The sequence below is a fragment of the Miscanthus floridulus genome, chromosome 7 (assembly GCF_019320115.1).
Source record: "Miscanthus floridulus cultivar M001 chromosome 7, ASM1932011v1, whole genome shotgun sequence".
Taxonomy (NCBI): Eukaryota; Viridiplantae; Streptophyta; class Magnoliopsida; order Poales; family Poaceae; genus Miscanthus; species Miscanthus floridulus.
Genome location: NC_089586.1, coordinates 80,066,385 through 80,086,750, shown reverse-complemented (window position 1 = coordinate 80,086,750; position 20,366 = coordinate 80,066,385). Strand labels below are relative to the sequence as shown.

Below are 20,366 nucleotides of genomic sequence, written 5' to 3'. Positions count from 1 at the left end.
CGCGGACGCTGCTGCCGGGCTCCTCTTCACGCAAGGAGATGAGGAGTGGGCGAGCAGCAAGACGCGATGGCTTGAGGAGACGAGGAGTAACGAGCCTCTCGACGGCGACAACACTCCTTGGGAAGGGGAGGCGCGGCGCGCGACGCAAGGGAAGGGAGGGGGAGTCCGCGAGCCGCGAGGGGAAGGGGACGGGGCATCACGAGTGGAGTCTGCGTCGTGCGAGCCGTGGGTGCGGTGTGGCGGTTGGATGTGGGAAATTAGAATTAGGGTTAACATAGAAGTACTTTATATATATACTTGCGGGCCTTTTTCGGGCCCAGATGATTTTACGGGCCGTGCTGTGTCGGCCCACGTGTCTGGGGTGCGGCCCAAGATCGACCCTATGCATCGGGCCATGCTGGCCTGGGCCCGCACAACACCGGGCCGTGCCGTGCTCGTGCCTTGCCAAAATACCGTGCTTCGGGTCGTGCCAATGGGCCACGGGCTGCATGAACATTTATAGTCAGTCCAGCTGTAATTTATCTCGCAGTCTCCATGGCGAACCGGTCGATTATTCCTTTCCCCACTTCCCATGGCTCCGGGCCGGATCAAATGTAACTACGGGGTAGCTAGCTCCCTCCTTGCTAGATGGAGTGCGGGGTAGTGATGGAGTGGCCGATGGAGAAGTGACAAGGTGTCTAGGTGAGGCAGGGGTGGAGATTGGAGAGACGCCGGCCAGGTGTTCGACGAAACGGCAATGAACTGTCCATGAAAACCGTTGGCGCTGCTTTGGGCTTGTCCAAGAGGATAAATACCACCTGGATCCCATGGAAGGGCCAGCTCATATAGTGGAACCAGTTGCCTGTCCATACACAAGTTGATCTAAGACATATAGCCTCCATCCAACGGTTCAACAAGACGGAGCAGAATTCGGCACCGGCGTCACATGTACGGATGAATGTTCCTATTGCTTCGGACCGTGCACGACATGTGCGTGCCCCTACCGAGGTGCTGATGTTGCCGCACCGCACGTATATACAATGGCGGAGCTGGTGAATTTCTAGGCCTAGAGCCAACTTTTTTAGACATCTAAACCATCACAACAGGTCACAAATCAATAGATAACAAATGCAGACTATAAAATGCATTATCCAGATGGCATTCTAATCCCCGCTTAATTGAAAGAGCGTGCAATTTAGCAATCAGGATTGCTAGCAAATGAAGATTATAATGAAACATACAAAGTCCAGCATAATTGTAGAACGTGCAATTTAGCGATCAGGATTCAGAGGATAACCACAGAAAGGTTACCTGTTGCCACTGCTCCGCTGTTCCTGGTGGTGTGCAAAGCAGCGCCGAGCGTGGCAAGTCGGCAGCCGCCTGACCATGGGCCGCGACCTCAAGGCATGAGCATGATGCATGCTCGTAGATTTGCCAGGCCCAGCTCTTGGTTCTTCGGTGGTACTACGGTCGTACGGTTTTGGAAGTCGCTGATACCGGCAGGGGCGGCGGGCGGACAGGCGACCGAGAGCCGGGCGAGCGGGGAGAAACACAGGCGACATAAGCGCTTCGGAATCTTGTTGGGCTGGCTTGGGCCACCAAAGTTTGAGCCATTAAATTGGAAAGGGGCATTCAGATTTTACGGGCTACATCTAGGGTCATGGCTCTAGTGGCCCTAAGCCCATATCCGCCCCGGCGACTAGTGGATGGGGTGGTCCTCTCCGACGGCCCGACGCGAGTTCAAGTGAAGAAGCTTCACTGCCTCGACAAGCTGGCGGCCGGCCTAGCACGGTGGCGCTGTCGTCGACCGTCACTCATCAGAGAATGACGTCGTCCCTCCTGCAGAAGCATGCAGGTTGCGCGAGGTGGCCGCGGCTTTGCCCAGTATAGGAACCAGCGCAGCGGCGTCCGAGCTTGGAGACGCGACGACGTGAGGCGGCGTCGGTGTGGTGGGCGCTGCACCGCGCGGCTGGAATTGATCCTGGCACACGGCAAGAAGCTGACCCGGCGTGACCAATCCACTGCGACCTGTTGGAAATCCGGCCTCACTTAATCTTGCTGGGAATCTCTCTCTCATTCGACACGTGTTTATCACAAACACTCTCCTACTTTCTCATAGATGAACACATGTTGGAATGATAAAAGTAGACAACTCCTAATTTGTTGATGCAAAGCCACACAGCTCCGTCGTTTTCCATTCATTTATCACATGCATAAAATAGACGGCCAGCCAAATCACTCAGCCGAGACTCATGCCACATCTCGTAACGTGCGAACGTGCAAGCAGCATACAAGCCACCAGGACCTCTCTCGAACGTGCCTCGGGCACGGTTTTCATTAAGCAGAAGAAGAGAGTTGACACGAAATTACAAATAAATGCCATGGTAATCCACTGATTACCAAAGCACAACGGCCCACGGGCAAAGAGTGAACATGATTTACATACTACTATGCTTGCGACGGGAATGACTCCCGGAGACTACATCAGTGTTAGCAAAGCCAGGAGGTGCTTGTATCCTGCCAAACACCACTCCTCGGCCTCGCCCCAGATCGAGCCAGCCAGATCAGCCGCGTCAGTAGAAGTTCCATCAAAAGTGCGCGAGTTCTTCTCCTTCCACAGTCTCCAGCCAACTAGGAAGAAGAGCGAATCGAACCTCTTTCTCGTCGGTTTAACCACGAGCTTTCTGTTGCACAGCCACCACTCCATGACATCCTCCTCACTGACGAGCACAACATCCAGGAGATGAAGTTTGGCCAGTAGAATGGCCCAGACCTCCCTACTGTAAACACAACCCAAGATGATATGATCCATACTCTCCGTCAGTTGGTCACAAGTGATGCAGATGCTAGAGTCTTGCAAGCCATGGCGAAAACGCCGTTCTGCGGTCCAGCATCTCCTGTGCATTACCAACCAGAAGAAGGCATGAACTCTTGGCGACGCCGAGGTCTTCCAAATCTCCCTTGCCCCAAGAGTCCTCGAAGCACCAAAGAACATGGCTCCATAAGCCGAGGCCGAAGAGTAGGCTCCATCCGGTGTGAGCCTCCACCGAAACACATCAGGTGTTCCCTGCAAGGGCAGAAATCGCCGAACTTGCTGCCACACCAACATGAACTCGTTGATGACCTGAACCGTATGTGCTCCGGTGATGTGGCGCACCCATGCATTACCCGGTAGTGCATCACATACCAGCGCCCCCCGACGCCTTACTGCAACTGGCTGAAAGAGCGCCGGCACCATTGACTGAATGCTTGTACCATCAATCTAGTTGTCCGTCCAGAAGAAAGTCAATTCCCCGGAGCCAACAATGGACACTGTGGCTGCCTTGAAAACTGCAGTCACCATCTTTTCTTTTTTTCTATGGAAGCTGGACCAATTCAGTCTTTGGTCCACACGACATTTCCACTCCCATCGGACCCTTAGTGCCACCCCAGCACGCCGCAGATCAATGACGCCCAGCCCTCCAAGATCCTTTGGTTTGCAGCATGATTTCCAGGCCACTTTGCACTTGCCTGCAGTGACCGTATGCTCGCCACACCAAATGAAAGCACGTCTCCACCTATCAATTTGCTCAATGGCCCACTGCGAAAGGCACAGCGCTATCGACATGTGGATCAGTATTGCCGAGAGCGTGGCTCTAGCTAATGCTGTCCTCCCGACCATGTTCAGCAATCTTCCTTTCCACTGTGGTATCCTGGAGGCGACGGTGTCTACCAGGCTCTGCTCAGCGCTCTTCCTCAGCTTGAAAATTGATAGTGGAATACCCAGGTAGCGGCATGGGAATGCCTCGATCTTGCATAATAAAGTGTCACGCACGAGTTTTGACTCTTGCTCCGAGCAGCCAATCGGAGTAGCCACACTCTTATCCAAGTTGGAGAACAGACCAGACGCCAGGCCGAAGAGCTCCACCGCCCCCTTTAGGACGAGCAGATCATCCAATTTTGGTGTTACAAACATGACGACGTTGTCAGCGTACAAGCTGACCCTGAAAGGCAGCGCGGCGACCCCAAGGGTGACAAGAAACCCTGGACATCCAGCCAGCAGATCAGATGGTTGAGAACCTCCATGACGAGCACAAAAAGCATCAGTGACAGTGGATCACCCTGGCGAAGTCCCCTCGCATGGCATATTCTTCTCCCCGGCCTACCATTCAGAAGTATTTTTGTGCTAGCAGTTGACAGCATGCTGGAGACCCAGTCCCTCCAACGTTGGCCGAAGCCCAAATGTGCCAACACCTCGAGCAAGAAGTTCCATGCAACTGAGTCAAAAGCCTTGGCTATATCAATCTTGAGCAGGACACAGGGAACACGTTTCTCATGAATCGCCTTACAGGAGAGGCGCACAAGCTGGAAATTGTCGTGTATGCAGCGACCTCTGATGAAGGCCGTCTAGTTTGGCTGAACCAAACTGTCCAGCACCTGCGCCATCCTTGCTGCTAGGCATTTTGTGATCAGTTTGCCAAAACTGTGAATGAGACTGATAGGGCGGTAGTCCTTGATCTCCTCGGGCTAATCTTTCTTTCTTAGCAGGATCATATAACCATCGTTAAGCAAGTTGAAGTTTCTAGTGTCGCGAGCCCAGAACGCGTTGAAGGCGTTCAGAATGTCCACCTTGATTATGGGCCAGGCCGTCTTATAGAAAAGGCCTGTGAAGCCATCTGGCCCTGGCGACTTGTCATTCGGCATTTCAGAGATCACTGCCCAAATTTCAGCTTCAGTGAAGTGCACCTCCAGGCTGGATAGGTCCACCGATGGCAGCCCAATAATCCCAAGGTCGAATCTCCGGGAGGGAACAAAGATGGTGCCCAAGACTTGGTCATAGTAATGGTACAGAGCATCAACCATTCCTTCTTCACTAACAATCTCATTACCATGAATGTGGAGAGACCGTATAAAGTTTCTGCGTTTTCTGTGGCAAGCCATGAGGTGAAAGAACTTGGTGTTTGCATCCCCTCGGCCATAAACATCATTCTTGAGCGTTGTCTGGCAATCGTACGCAACAGGGATGCCAAACCGAGCACGCGGACTTTCAGCAACTTACGCAGTTGCGACTCCTGCAAAGAAAGCGACCTGGATTCCTGAGCCACATCCAGACATACGATTGCCTCCCGGACCAAGGCTAACTGCATCCGCACACTGCCGATCTTCTTATCACTCCAGCTCTTCAGCGCCCGTGCCACATTTCTGAGTTTGTAATCTAGTATACGGAACGGGTCAGCATGCAACAGAGTTGCTGACCAGGCCAACTCCACAACCTCCATGAAACCGGGGAATTTGATCCAGTGGGGTTCAAACCGAAACCTCTTTTTTGCCCATGGAACCACGTTTGCCATCAGTAGCAGTGGACAGTGATCGGAGCAATCCGTGGAAAGCGCTCGGAGGATATGATTCGGGTGTGCTTGCAACCAGCCTGCAGTGGCGAAGACACGGTCCAGCCGTTCCAGAGTCGGCTGGTCCCGCTCACTGGACCAGGTGAACCGCCTGCCGACCAGGTTGAGGTCCTCTAGCTCGACGGCATCGATGAATGCCCGGAAACGACGCATACAACGATGGTCGAGGCGATCATTGCTCTTATCCTCTGCTCTGTAAATCATGTTGAAATCCCCCACATAGCACCCATGGTCCATCAGCCGTCATCCTGAACTGACAAAGTTCATCCAGGAACTCGACCTTTTCCTTGTCCGCCTGTGGCCCATAGACCACCGTTAGCCACCAGCAGTCCTGCGGTGTTGCTGTGTTGGCCACCTTAGCCGATAAGAAGCAGCGACGTTTATCCACCTGGGAAACCACCCATTGTTCTCGTTGCTAGCCAAATAAGACACCCCCGGCTACATTAGCAGACGGCAGATAGTCATAGTCGAACATAGATCCCAATATTTCATTAGCCAGTGAGTTACAAATGACGGAGAGCTTAGTCTCCTGCAGACACACGAGAGAAACGCGCTCCTGGGTCACTAGGTCCCTAACGACATTGCGACGGGCACGGCCATTCAGCCCACGCACATTCCAAACACAGCAGTTGTATGATATCATTGAGAAACAAAGGGCGCGACAGAAAAAGGTCCCAGGCACCACTACCGCGCCTCCCCCTCCAACTCGGCCAAGTTGAGATTCATGGCCACGTGATCAAAATCAGGCGCGATAAGCATCTGCAGTGCCTCCAGCTTCGACGGAGTCAACGGTTCTGTGAAGGTCGCCAAATACTTCTCGAAGGCCTCCAAATCCACCGGCGGTAGATTAACCACCAGTCCGAGCTTCTGCATAAGGACGGACTGCGCCTGCAGTGTGGCGTTGGCCGCCCGCGGCTTGGCCGCAAGACGACTCCTCCTGATAGACAGCACTGTTGTCGGCGTCCTTGACTTGCGTAGCTTCGGCCCCGCCTTAATGAGAGGCGAGTCCAGGGGGATGCAGACCCGAGCCACAATTTCGGCCTGCCGCGCCGCAGCGGACGTTCCGTGCGTAGCGTCCGCCCGCGCGGTGACGTTGGACGTTCCCAGTGCTGCGGTTCCACCGGCGAACCCAACGGCGAACCCAGACTGGCGAGCTCTGGTTCCATGAGCTCCCGAAACCTCGGGTCCGCTCCTTCCGTCCCGTCCGCCGGACAGCGGAACACTAGCCCACGTTCCCGGATGGGCCTCAAAAGGACCCTTTCCCCCCTCAGGCCTAGGCTAGCATCGATGCAGGTTTTCAAGTCATGTGGGCCGCTCCCCTGTGCCGAACGGTGCGGCACCAGATCAGGAGAGCGCAGGTCGATCCAACGCCGGTTCGTCTGGTATGGGGTCCCCAACTCCGCCTCCAACTCCATCGGGTCCACACGGGGTGGAAGCGCCCCCAACCCATCCTCGGTCGCCTAAGCGACGAAGTCCTGTGCATCGAGCTTCTGGCACCGGTCTGAAAAGGCTGTCTCACAGCTTTCGGCGTTGACAGCCGGGGCAGTGTCACGCCCCGATGGGACGTCCGGGATCCCGCGGCGTGAGCCCACCCGATTCACGCCACGTCCATAGCTCCCGGGCCCAGCACCCATGAGGCAGGCACCCCACAGCGGGCAGTGAACGAGCCCACCACCAACGACCTGATAGCGGCATCCGCGGTCCCACCGACCAGCGACTCGGATGGGCCGCCCACACTGGGGAAGACGACTCGGCCGTACCCTGGCAACGTACCGCCACGGCAGCAGTCGAAGCCCGGGTGAAAACGATTGCAGTTGCTGTCGCCGGAGCCGTCATCGTCATCAGATGGATCGCCGAAATCAGTAGGGGACCTTCGTGGCGGGCCATCATCCAAACCCGGGTGATACCTGTTGATGTTGCTATCCGGCGAGGCGTCATCATCCTCACCGGGACCCGGATCAGCAACGTCCAGGGACGGCGACGGCAGGTTCCAGTCCTGGAAAGCGACCAGCCTGATCCGCACCAACTAGCGCAAGCCGGGCAGGCCACTAATTCTACATCGTGGCCTTCCCTTGGACCTGGGCGCCAAACAACACATCCCGTGCATGCATGCATCCACTAACACAACTAGCTACTTCGACTCGACGCCCTCCTAACACATGCAAACCACTGACCTACACACACATGAAACTTTCCATCCGGCCACATCGCACGGCTCCTGAGCCCACTTGCGTACGCCTCCCACATACTCTTAAACACTACCAGTCATGGAACGCCGAGCTCGTGCAGTGTCCGGTAAGCATTTCACGGACAGCTCCTTTTCCTCTGGCTGTGCCACCGCCGATAGTACGGTACGTTCTTGAGCCTGCACGGGCCGTCAACTGTGTAAAAATATACTAACATTGTTTCAACCAAAAGAAAAACATTCGATGGAATCTGAAACTGAATTTAACTTTTTGGCGTTTAATTTTGTTGGAGAACGCGGACTGTTCTGACGCAAGGTTTCCATGAATAGAGTTGGCAACTGGTGTTATTAGCGTTGTTTTTGTTAAGCGGTGCAATTTGCGATTCAGACATTTATTCAATGATTGTCTTTAATATTTTTTATAATCAGACTTTATATCCTCGCTTGATGTTAGAATTCCAGTCAATTTCCAGCATATTTCAATTTAGAGTTAAAGAGTTAATTGGATTTATACTATTATATTACAAATATCGTGTTTCTAAAATATGCCATTACAATTTATTCATTTTAAAATGTACCATTACAATTCTTCTTCTACTTGAACTGTTCCATATTATACGTCTCTACGATATTAGGCCCACCAACAGGCATCGTATTTCTATATTACCCAAACTACCCCTTCCTTCTTCCTTCATCCCTTCCTTTCGGTAGGAAAGGCTCTGGTGGCAGGTGGCAGGTGCTCACATGCACCACGGTCCACGGAGGAGAGGTGGAGGGAGGAAGAATATGACGCCCCACTGCCACCCCGCACGACCCTGCCCGGCTGCTCCCTCACAAGGGCGTCCAGGATGCTGAGCACGTCGGCGATGAGGTCGTCCAAGGATGCCTCCTCGTGCTTTGGTGCGCAAGCGCAACGACGGCGAGGTCATGGGCGTGGAACCTCCCTCGTCATGGCCGCGCCAAGCTCGCGCCTCCCCTGAACATGGACCTCGCAGGTTGCCTCATTGGCCATCGACCCTGCAGCCTCGCCGCGATGCTCGACGTGTCCAGGATAGCCTGCGACACCCGCTTTGCCGGCCAATGGCCCTGCAGCGTTTGCCATGACGAGATTGCTCAGCTGCTCCCTCACCGCACCTGCGGCCCTTCCATCGGCCACCCGTCCGTGAGCACGCCGTGGTAGAAGGCCCCGAAACTACCACGGCCAATGAGATTGCCCTCGGCGAAGCCACCTGTGGCCTTGGCGAGCTACAAAAAGTCGCAACTGTGCATGCCGCAGAATACAGAAACAAAGGCAAGCGGCAAGTCCAGTAGACTCGGCCTTGGCCTTTTGCCTTCGTGAACGTTCAGCACCAGCACAAAAGGCTTCGACTTTGGCCTTGCACTAATCGAGGACACGATTTTGGGAGTTTCCAAATCCCCAATTGATGGATAATGATACGATTATTTTTTCTGTTTTCCAGTTATATAAGTACAAGCAATCACCACACAGCATTACATGATATTTTGTTGCATTTGTTCCAGACTCGTAGCAAATTAGGAGCTTGCTGCTGCCTTGCTATTCCGCATTCCAACGAGAGGTCAAGCAAGCATGAGTTGCCTTTTTTTATCCTTTCTTATTCCGAAAAGCTTGTTTGAGCGAAGTGATTCCTCAAGGTCAGGTTAAACAAGTGAATCATCGGTTGCAAGAGCACGAGAGCAAGCGATTGAAAAGGAGGAGATTATCCAGATGTCGAAGCCAGCTTGAAATGAACGTTAGGAAAGAAAAACAGTGATTCAACGTTACGTGTACCCTCCCTTAATAAATAAATATAATAGGGGCCAAACAATTTCCTTCAATTTTAGTAGAGTGTGTTGGCTGGAAAGTAGTAAAGTCAAAGTGAACATGTTTTATGGAGTGGGATGCTAGAACTAAAATAAGGGATTGTTAAGACGGTAATTCTCTGCTCCCCTCCGATCGTCGCCGATTAAAAAAACACGTGGTGATACTGCGCTCCACCGCGCCTCCTGCATGCCTTCGTCTCCATCGCCGTCGCACCCGCACCGCCGTGGCACGCTCCCCCCGGACCGCACAGCCGCTGCCGCCTCGCCGCGTGAGGTCGCACCCACCCAACTGTTGTTGTAGAAGCTCCACCGCAGGCACCACTCGTCGAGGGCACCGCGTGCGCCCCTATCCTCGGGGGCTGCGCAGCCGCTCGTCCGCTGTCATCCTCCTTCTCCATCGCGACCGCACGGCTAGATCCCGCTATGCAGTGCTCCACCCACCCGACTTTCAAGTTTTGCTGAAAGCACATGTTGCAAGTGTATGTTTCAAGTGTTTCTGATGTTTCATAGGTATGTTGCAAGTGTTTCAAATGAATATTGCAAAAGTAGATGGGGATGTTGCATATGTTGCAATATGGTTGTACGCGTATGTTGCAAAGGTCTGTTACCAATGTTTCATCTGTGCTTTCAGATGTATGTCGCAAGTGTGTTTATCTGGATGTTGCATATGTTTCATACATATGTTGCATGTGTTTTATCTAGGTGTTGCTTATGTTTGCAATGATTTTCAAATGCTTTCAAGTGTTTTTAAGTGTTTCAGAAGCATACTGCAAGTGTGTGTTTTAAATGTTTCAGTTGTTTCAGACATATATTGCAAGCATATGTTCCAAATGTTTCATCTATTTTAGACATATGTTGCCGCAAGTCCTCAATATTGCAAGTGTTTCATGAGGCGCAGGTGGTCCCCACGAGGCGGGCGAGCTATGGGGGCGCAGCAGAGCGAGCAGACGTAGGCGCGCAGCAGGGCACGGGCAAGCAACAGCACGGCGAGCAGGGCGCGGTGAGCAGCAGGACGGGCATGCATGCTTGGATGCTCGTCCGGGGGGGGGGGGGTAGAGGGAGCGCGAGGGAGACAGCCACCTGAGGTGGCGCTAGTAAGCCCCTTGTTAATAAGAGCATAGCTTACGTAGGGATCGACATAAAAAAATACCTTTTTCTAAGAAAAAATATATGTATATAGTAGATGAAGCCATAGACGCAAAGATGTGGGCGATCTCAATAGAAAAAGGCAAACACAATTATTTTAGATGTGGGACATTGCTACTTAAATCGTAAGAATTCTTTTGATATTTTAAAATTTTAGAGTTTGCGGTAGAGTTGGCTAAGTCATACCCACTAATTGCAATTCAACAAAACTATACAATCTTGGTAGTGAGATTAATATTTATATTGATAATGTAGGAGCTTATATAATATCATCCCGTATTATACTATTATAGTTTTTCTTATTGATATTATTCATAGTATTATATCAGGTAAAATTAGTTATAGAACACTTCGTGTCCACTGGCAAAGCAACTTTACTTTCAATGCCCTATAGCCAATTTTATCATTATATTACATTATTTTTCGGAAGGCAACCATTATATTACATTGTGTGTTTATACGGACCCCAATGATATTTCATCATGGCTTTGCCCCTGCTGCCCTGTCCACCTCGCACCGCGTGGCCAAACACCTACGTGTCGCGTAGGGAAGAAAGGGTTAAGGAAGGAGATGGCATGTGGACCCATGCATCACTGCACATGGAGAGAATGATAGAGGGGTAGTTTAGGCAACACTAGAATAGAGTGACCTACAGATGGGTCCTACAACATTTTATGCTTCAACGGAACTATAATGGCATGGTTGGAAATAGATGAATTGGAGTGGCGTATCTTGATCCGTGAAAATTTTAATGACACCAATCTAAAAATAAACATGACATGCATGTGCATGTATGAGAAGAAAGTCGAAGAACGAATTAAAAAAGACTTAGCAGATGGAAAGACAACATTTCTCATTTGGAGTTAGACAGGTGGTGATTAATTCAGTGTTCTTTAAGCCTTCCTATATTTATTCTTTCTTTCTTTGAGATCCCTAGATGTGTTTTTTTTTAAAAAGTAGAGTATTACAGATCAATATTTTTTTTGGCAAAATAACAATCACAAAAAGAAATATAGACTCACTACTCGCCTCTGTTATGTCTACACGAAGAACAAGGGGGTTTAGGCATTATGAATCTTGATTTACAAAATAAGTGTCTGTTGAGCAAGTGGTTTTTTACATTGATGAATAAGAAATTTGGCAAAATTTATTGAGAAACAATATATAAAAGATGAGACATGATAACAAGTTGAGAAAAGAGGATGAAACTCTCATTTTTGGATGGGCCTCATGGGCGTAAAAGAAACTTTCATGAGTTTGGGTGCCTTCATGTTACATGATGGTAACCAGATCAGGTTCTCGAAAGATACTTGGTCAGGAGACCAACCCCTGAAAACAAGAAAGGTTGCAGATGTATTAAGCATGATTCCAGTTAATCTTGAGTTTAGAAGGAATTTAGTGGGAAATAAGCCACTAGAATGGAATCACTTAGTTGTGCGAGAGTGGCTAATATTAACATGCAACATGGTAATGATGGTTTTGTTTGGAGACTACATAAAACATATTCTTTTATAGTTAACTCAATGTATAGTTACCTAATCAATAATGGTTTAAAAGTTTCACAAGTAGTTTGGCGGCTTAAGATTCTTTCGAAGATTAAAATCTTTTGTTGGTTCTTTAAAAGAGGGGTTATTCTCCCCAAGGATAAGTTAGTAAATTAAAGAGAAACCGGAATGGAGACATGTTATGTTGTTGTTTGGAAAACCTGAAACCATTTAACACATTTTCTTTTGATGGTCACACACCATTTTTTTTATGGAGAGCGATCCATATAATGTTTGGATTTAGTCCACCTCGAAACACCAACACTTATCTAGAGAATGATATTCTTATAAAGATAAAACTTTTCAATCCCTTTTACCGCTAGTGCGGCGGCCATTTTGTGTGGTTAATATGGATAACAGGGAACAAAGTTATTTTTGACGATGGTCAACTCAAATATCTTTTGCAGGTTCAATTCAAGGGATCCACTGGCTTCGGTTCTGACCCAACTGCAACTGTGTGAGGTACAACCAACGCTCATGGTAGGGGTCTGTCGGACAGTCGCAAATAAATACAGACTACAGCAATGCGACTCTTTGCGCCATATGGATTGCCTTCATTATTTCTCATGGCACTTCAAGGTCTAGGGCCTGCTTGGTTCTAAGCCAATCTTTGCAAGCCAAAATATGGGCAAGTTCAAAAGATTTGGCACACAATTGGTTGGTTGCCAAAGTTTTGGCAATACTTTCCAAAATTTTGGTAAGACAAATTTTTCTCTCTTGTTGGTAGCAAACCAAACACTAATCTTCATTGCATTACCAAAATATTAGCTTGCCCTAATATTGGTATACCCATGTTTTGGCAGGAGGAGAGGATATCAGTATTGTACAACCACAACAGTGTTTGACAAAAGCAGTAAAAAAGAGCACAATTGTAACTTGGTACTAATTGCAAGTTTTGTCATCGACGACTCGTGCACTTCTCATGAACGTACTAGGGCCAAACAAATGATAAGTTAGATTTTTAATAAGGGTGGTTACATGCATCCAAGGCATACAGGAAACAGGGTACAAGAAAGAAAGGAGAACTAGTTACCTGTAGCTGCCCAGATATTTCGAGATCTCAGTGTCACGGTAGCAACGCCTAATAAAACATTCATTTTTCCTGCTGTCGAGGTGAGCTATGCCTGCGCCCCGCACATCTCACTCTGGTTCTGACCCAACACAATTATACGTCGATTAACTACGACGCAACAAGAGCCGGATGCGTCTCCTGGCCTAGCGCAGCTGCCGCCGTCCCCCGTCCTCCACCACCGCTGGTCTTCTTCTCTTTCCTTCGACATCTCGTCGGATGCTGAAAGAAGTGGGGATCCATTGTTTTTAATAAGTTTTTTCATAGTAGATCGAGTCATTAGAGTTAGTGTCTCTCCATGCCAAATTTCTTGGTATTGGAGTTTTATCTCATTCTCTCTCCGACGACGATGAAGGGGAATGGTGGAATCGTCTTCTCTATGGCGGCTCCGTTGAAGATGAGGACGACAACTTCGGCGTCAGCATCTTCATCGACATGACGACATGGAGACTTTTATTTTCGGACAACGGCATCAAGGCGAAGATAATGTCGCCGCCATGGAATATTTTTCTCCGATCTCTTCTCTGTTTTGTCGTGGTTAGATCTAGCCACGATGAAGGACTAGGGAGAATAATTTTCAGATCAGTCTTCCTCACTCTTCGATGACAGAAAGAAGAAGAAGGAAGACACCAGAAAGAAGAAGTTCTTCAATTCCGGCTATAGGAATATTGGCCATCGTTCGTTAGGTATTTGTTCTCAGGCCATTTATCTATTTGCCTGTGCGGTCATCCATACTGCAAAGCATCTAACATGTTAGGTTTTCAGTTGTGCTATTCATAGCGTGAGTACTATTTTGTAATCCAAAATGTTTGTAACGTATTGATGTATCCGGCTATCATATAATATAATTCTTCTTTCATCGAAAAATAAGAATCTGTCTACCCTACATCCGTGTGTTTCAAAGGAAAGTAGCACTCAGTTGTTAGATCATCGTAAAACACACGATTTTTATCAGGAGCAAACTTCGGTTGTTTCAGAGAAAAGTAGCACACGATAATAACAACGTTAGATTTAAATCAAACGGCTGCCCACACAATTAACAAGTCACAAAAATTTAATATAACAAGTGACAATCTTTTTTATATAGTTTGACAAGGACAAAAAATTAATATATATATTGATAAAAAACATTAACAAGTCATAATTTTTTCTATAGTTAGACAAGGATAAAAAAATTAATATATATATTAACACAAAGACAATTAACAAGTCATAATTTTTTCTATAGTTAGACAAGGATAGAAAAATTAATATATATGTTGACACGAAGACTAATAACAAGTCATAAATTTTTTTATATAGTTAGACAAGGACAAAAAAAATAATATATAGGTTGACACAAATACAATTAACAATTCACAATTTTTTTCTATAGTTAGACAAAGACAAAGACTTCATTTGGACATCCATTTGCATTTTACAAAACTGCACAAGTTTCTAAAATGAATAGCTTAATAAAATTTCAGTGAAAAAAGAAAAAGGCCAAACTAGCCTAATAGACCCACGGCCTGGCCCAACCGCGGCCCAGAACGCGACTCAGGCGGGATCCCGCAATATGTTAAACAGATCGTCATCTCAACGCTTAACAGGCCCACGGCCTAGCCCAACAGCGGCCTAGAACGTGGCCCAGGTGGGATCCCGCAATATGTTAAACAGATCGCCATCTCAACGCTTGCTTCATGATCGAACGGCCAAAAAAAAATTCCGGTGTGCCTGGCTGCTAAAACACCCGAGTGTGTTTTAGCTTTTCCGAAAAAAAGAGGTGAGCTATGCCTCGCAGCTTCTTGTCCCTCACCCCAACAGCGATCACGCATCCCTGATCGTCCATGTAATCCACCTTAGTTAGACAACAAATAAATGACCACATCTCACCATCCTCGCCCAGTCCCAAAGTTGGGTGAGCTGTAAGCAGCCTCCTCAAGCTCATCGTCGCATCTTCTGGGTCAGTGCTCAGCCGTGGCAATGGCAGCAGCAGCTCAGAATGCCTTGGGTTGTCGACAACGATGTCGGTGACGTCAACCTTGCAATCCTTGTTCCTGTGCCAATCCTTCCATGAAGCAATTGGAGCTGGCATGGTCCAGACGGCGGCATTCCAGTAGGGAAAGACATCTTCTTCTTTGTCGTCGTCATCAGAGTCAGAGTAGTCAGAGTTGTTGGAGTTGTCCACTGATCGAGGTGGCGGCAAATCCTCCCCAGGACGAGTCCCCATCTCGACGTACTTGATTTCGATGTCCTGCTCCGAGAGTTTGACGGCGGTGATGTCCCTGTAAGGATGCGGACATCCTCTGCAGAAGCCCCTTTTATTGATCCTCATCGGCTTGGGCAACGGCACGTCGCGAAGCACAGGTTTCTCATCGAGCACGTCACAGAGCAGGATGCCCCTCCAGAGATCGACCCAGCCGATTGTGGCCCTGGGGCCCCCCGAGCGTGATGACGGATGACCTTGGTGGTGTCGTGGAAGAGTTGCTCGGTGGCCGTGTCGGGGATCGGGAGCACCCTGTCCCTCTCCGGCGCGTCGACGGGCAGCAGCGTGGAGGTCCACCTGTCCGAGTCGTAGAGCTGGAGCTTGAACTTACTGGGGTCGACGGTGTTCCTGAGGGCGGCGATGACGTAGCGGCCGGAGGAGGTGCCGCCGTTGCAGCGAAAGATGGCGACCTCGTTGTCCTTGAAGGTGGCGTTGGCGTACTTCGGGTGCGGGAGGCGGCGGAGCCCGGAGGCGCCCGGGCGCGGGCGAGCAGTGTACACGAAGTAGTCTTGGGATCGGTAGTTCCGCAGATCCTGGGCGCCCGGATGGGCGACGCGGAGGAGAGCGAGGTCGGCGTGCGTGCTGATGACTTTGGGGGCCTCCGTGAAGCACCGGACGGCGGGGGTTCCATCGGGGACGAAAAGGAGGCGACGGGGACAGCGGCGGGGCCCAGGAAGTGGACGCACAGGTAGGAGAGGCGCGGCGGCGGCCGGGCGAGGCAGAACGAGACGTGGATGGGTTTGCCGTTGCTCAATTCCCCGACGGTGGTCGTGGCGTTGGAGACGGCGGCGGTGGAGATGTAGGCTGTGTTGTCTAGGACAACGGACCTTGGGCTGAGGCTGCTGCTCTCCTCGGTTGGTAGGGAAGGAGGAACCAAGCAGGGCACGAAATCGTCCATGGAGATGGATGATCTAATCACGGCGGGGAGGAGCCCTAAGCCCCTAACCTATGGTTGTCGGACTCGATCGGAGCTCCTAGTCCTAGTTGGATCCATATAGACGATGAGACCGTACCGTATGAAAAAGGGGCGTACGTAGGGGCCGGACTTTCCATGGATATATGTCTGGTAGCGGTAGGTGCAAGAGATCGATCGACTGCGAGTCTGCGACTACTGCTTCCATCGTCCATGAACATGGACAGGAAAAAGACGACGATGATCATCCCTGCTTCTACGTGGCCCCGGTGAAGCGGCTGGCTTTCAAGATCCGCAAGCGAGGGTTCGTCGCCTATAACGACACGAGCCTGCTCATCAGCAACTCCCTTGGCGTGTGGTCCCTCCGCCGCCGCCGGTACGTCAAGAAGAGGCGTTTCCTCCGTTTCAGTCTGCTCAAGGCCGAGGCCTTACCGGTGGAGAGGCGGTACGCCGCGCTGCGGAAGGTCGGCATGCACTCGTGGCCGGAGTACGACGAGCAAGTCGCGTTGTTGAGGAGCAGGCTGGTGGACATATACTGGGACGCCGCGCCAGCGTGGTACAGGGAGGATGTCGTCGACTACTACCGCGCGGCCAGGCGCCGGCGGATGCAGAACTGCTGGGTAATAGAATGAAAGGACTTTTATTTTTTACTAGTAGACATGCATGTACGTGTGACTTGCACGTATTTATGGTTGTAATATAAGGCGTTCTATCATTATAGAAAAAACTTTGGGATTATAAGGTGTATCACAATGTTTAGAACCTGATTTTAGATGACATTTTGTAATAGAAAATGATTATGCATGATTACATATAATGGGACGCCGCGCCAGCGCGGTACAGGGAGGATGTCGTCGACTACTACAGCGCAGCAAGACGCCGGCGGATGCAGGACTGCTGGGTAATCTGTTAGAAATAGTAATTAGTGATCAATTAGCAGCTAATGACGTCATTAGATATGTGTTAAATGTAATTAGATATGTGCTAATTAAGATTAGCACCAACCGTTCAGGACCTTTCGAGGTCCGAAAGGGCTAGTTTCCTGTACCAAGAGACATGTAACACACCCGTTCAGGGGGTATAAATATGTAATTACTGTACAGTTTACTAATCAATCCAATCATTCTTTCCGTTACACAAATCGCTTTCGCTTTTCCTTTCAACACGTTATCGGCACGCTTGCCACTAAGCACATCGGCAAGGAAGAAGAAGGGGGAGGCCGGAGTGCCTTCCCCATGACACGGTATGGCCCGAGACTTACTCGTTTTCGCTCTTCGTCGCCTCCTTCGTGAGGCCGTCTATGCTCGTTGCCATTCTGTCCGCTGTCTTTTCCATGGCCGGCGTCTTCATCAGGAGTTCCGTCCAAGCTTCACCACCACACACAGTGGAATCGCACCACCATAGCCGTTCGGGAGACCGCGAGCGCTGTTGATGGCTACTGGGTGGGGGTCGGTGGGTAGAAGAAGCACGACAGAGCCGAGCCTTCATTGGTGCCGTCGATGATCTACATGCCACTGCCACCAATCACTTATAAAAAAAGTAAAGCTTATTGCCAGACCATTATTAATGAATTGCAAATTATCAACCTCATGTTGGGGTCATGCAGTTTTACATGCTGCAGACTTAATACCATTGCGTCCAACTGCTTATCATACTAATTCCCCTATACAATTAGTACGTGGAAATCCACCTAGTATTTCCCATCTGTGAAAATTCGGTTGCGCTACATACATAACGATTTTACCACCACAACGTACATCCATGGGCCCTCACAGAAAATTATGGATGTACATGGGATATCAATCTCCGTCGATTATCAAATATCTCGAACCCCTTACAGGGACTTATTCATAGCCCGGTATGCTGGTTGTATATTTAATGAGGACCATTTTCCGACATTAGGGGGAGATTTGAATTACCAAAATGAATGCCATGAAATCAATTGGAATGTCCAAGGCATTTCCGCCTCTGATCCATGTACTTTACAAACTGAATTTCAAGTTCAGAAAATTATAGATTTGCAATATATTGCAAATAACCTGCCAGATGCATTTACTGATATTAAAGGTGTCACAAAATCATTAAATCCTGCACGCAATGTTCCAGCGCGAGTGGAGATACCTAAAAATACCACTTCAATCCCAATTCTAAATAAGAGGGGGAGACCTACGAACACAAGCCAGGATAAAGCTTCTAATAAGCAACCACGGAAACTAGAAGAATAAATCTTCTGAAATAGTAAATGCAAATCAACCTCATGTTGATAGACATCAAATTGTTAATCAAAACAATGTGGATGGGCAACATCTACAACCTAGTTCAGTGGTGCACCTAAATACTGATACTAGGACATCAGGAATATCCAGACTCTATTGTGATGGGAAACCACGAAGAGTCAATAGGGATACGAGAGATTTCAACAAACTATAGTGAAACTGAAGTATCATATGATAGAAAGACTACCGTTGTGGACACATTTTTCTCCAAACAAATTGCACATGAACTTCACAATGATCCAGATCCACAGACCTTGGCAGAATGTCGCAAATGCCCGGACTGGACCCAATGGAAGAATGCAATTCAATCGGAGTTAGACTCGCTAACCAAAAGGAAGGTATTCACGTCAGCAATACCAACTCCACCTAGTATCTTTCATGTGGGATACAAATGGATACAAATGGGTTTTCGTTCGCAAACGGAATGAAAATAATGAAGTGATGAGATATAAAGCGAGATTAGTAGCACAAGGGTTTACGCAGAGACCCAACATTGATTTTAATGAAACATATTCTCTAGTTATTAGTGGATTCACCTTCCGATTTTTAATATCCTTGGCAGTGCAAAATTATCTATCTGTGCAGTTGATGGATGTAGTAACAGCCTACTTATATGGGTCACTGGATTCTCACATATACATGAAGGTTCTTGATGGAATCCCAATACCGAATTCTAACGCAAACCGCGACATGTATTGTGTAAAGCTTCAAAAGTCACTTTATGGCTTAAAGCAATCAGGTCGAATGTGGTACAATCGACTAAGTGAATTTCTTCTTCAGAAGGGATACACAACTAATGATGATTCACCATGTGTATTCATTAAGACATCACAAACTGGGTTTCGCATAATTTCTGTATATGTCGATGACCTAAACATCATAGGTCATGTGCAAGACATAAATGAAGCATGTAATCATCTAATGACGGAATTCGAGATGAAAGATTTAGGTCAAACTAAATTTTGTTTGAGTTTACAACTCGAATATATTCCTTGAGGAATATTTGTTTATCAAGCCGCTTACATCCAGAAAATTTTGGAGAAATTTAATATGGATAAAGCACATCCAACAAAAACTCGGTCTTTAGACTTAAATAAAGATCCTTTCAGACCACATGACGAAGGAGAAAGGACATTGGGACTTGAGGTTGCTTATCTTAGTGCAATTAGAGCGCTCATGTATCTTGCAAACAGCACCCGGCCAGATATTGCTTTTGTAGTGAACTTACTAGCTAGACACAACGCGATTCCTACCAAGCGACATTGGACATGAGTCAAGAATATCCTTAGATATCTCAATGGCACAAAAGATCTTGGACTTTTCTTTCAAAGAAAAACAGATCCAAGTATGATTGGATATGCAGATGCTGGTTATTTATCAGATCCCCATAACGCCAGATCTCAAACATGTTTTGTATTTTTACATGGTGGGAATGCTATTTCTTGGAAGTCTTCAAAACAAACTTTAGTGGCTACATCCACTAATCATTCTGAAATCATTGCAATATATGAGGCATCTCGCGAATGTGTGTGGCTACGCAGAATGATTAACGGCATACAACAATCATGTGGTATAGGTTCTATCGAAGCACCTACTATTATCTATGAAGATAATGTCGCTTGTATTGTACAGATGGAAACATGATACATTAAGAGCAATATCACAAAACATATTGCCCCTAAGTTATTTTATCCTCATGAGTTACAACAAAACGGGGAAATTAACATTTTGCAAATCAAGTCTAATGATAATTATGTTGATTTATTCACTAAATCTTTACCGGCAACCACATTCTAAAAAT

At 48.4% G+C, this 20,366-nt stretch overlaps 1 protein-coding gene and 1 pseudogene across 1 annotated transcript; both read right to left on the bottom strand.

Moving 5' to 3' along the window:
* Positions 1 to 4,485: 4,485 nt before the first annotated feature.
* LOC136465714 (uncharacterized) lies at positions 4,486 to 5,603 on the bottom strand. Its single transcript, XM_066464339.1, has 2 exons — positions 5,076 to 5,603; positions 4,486 to 4,959 (listed from the first exon to the last, which is right to left on the bottom strand). Exons 1-2 carry the CDS (start codon positions 5,601 to 5,603, stop codon positions 4,486 to 4,488), a joined length of 1,002 nt encoding a protein of 333 aa, XP_066320436.1.
* Positions 5,604 to 14,851: 9,248 nt separating this feature from the next.
* Positions 14,852 to 16,274, bottom strand: LOC136465713 (uncharacterized; annotated as a pseudogene).
* Positions 16,275 to 20,366: the final 4,092 nt, after the last annotated feature.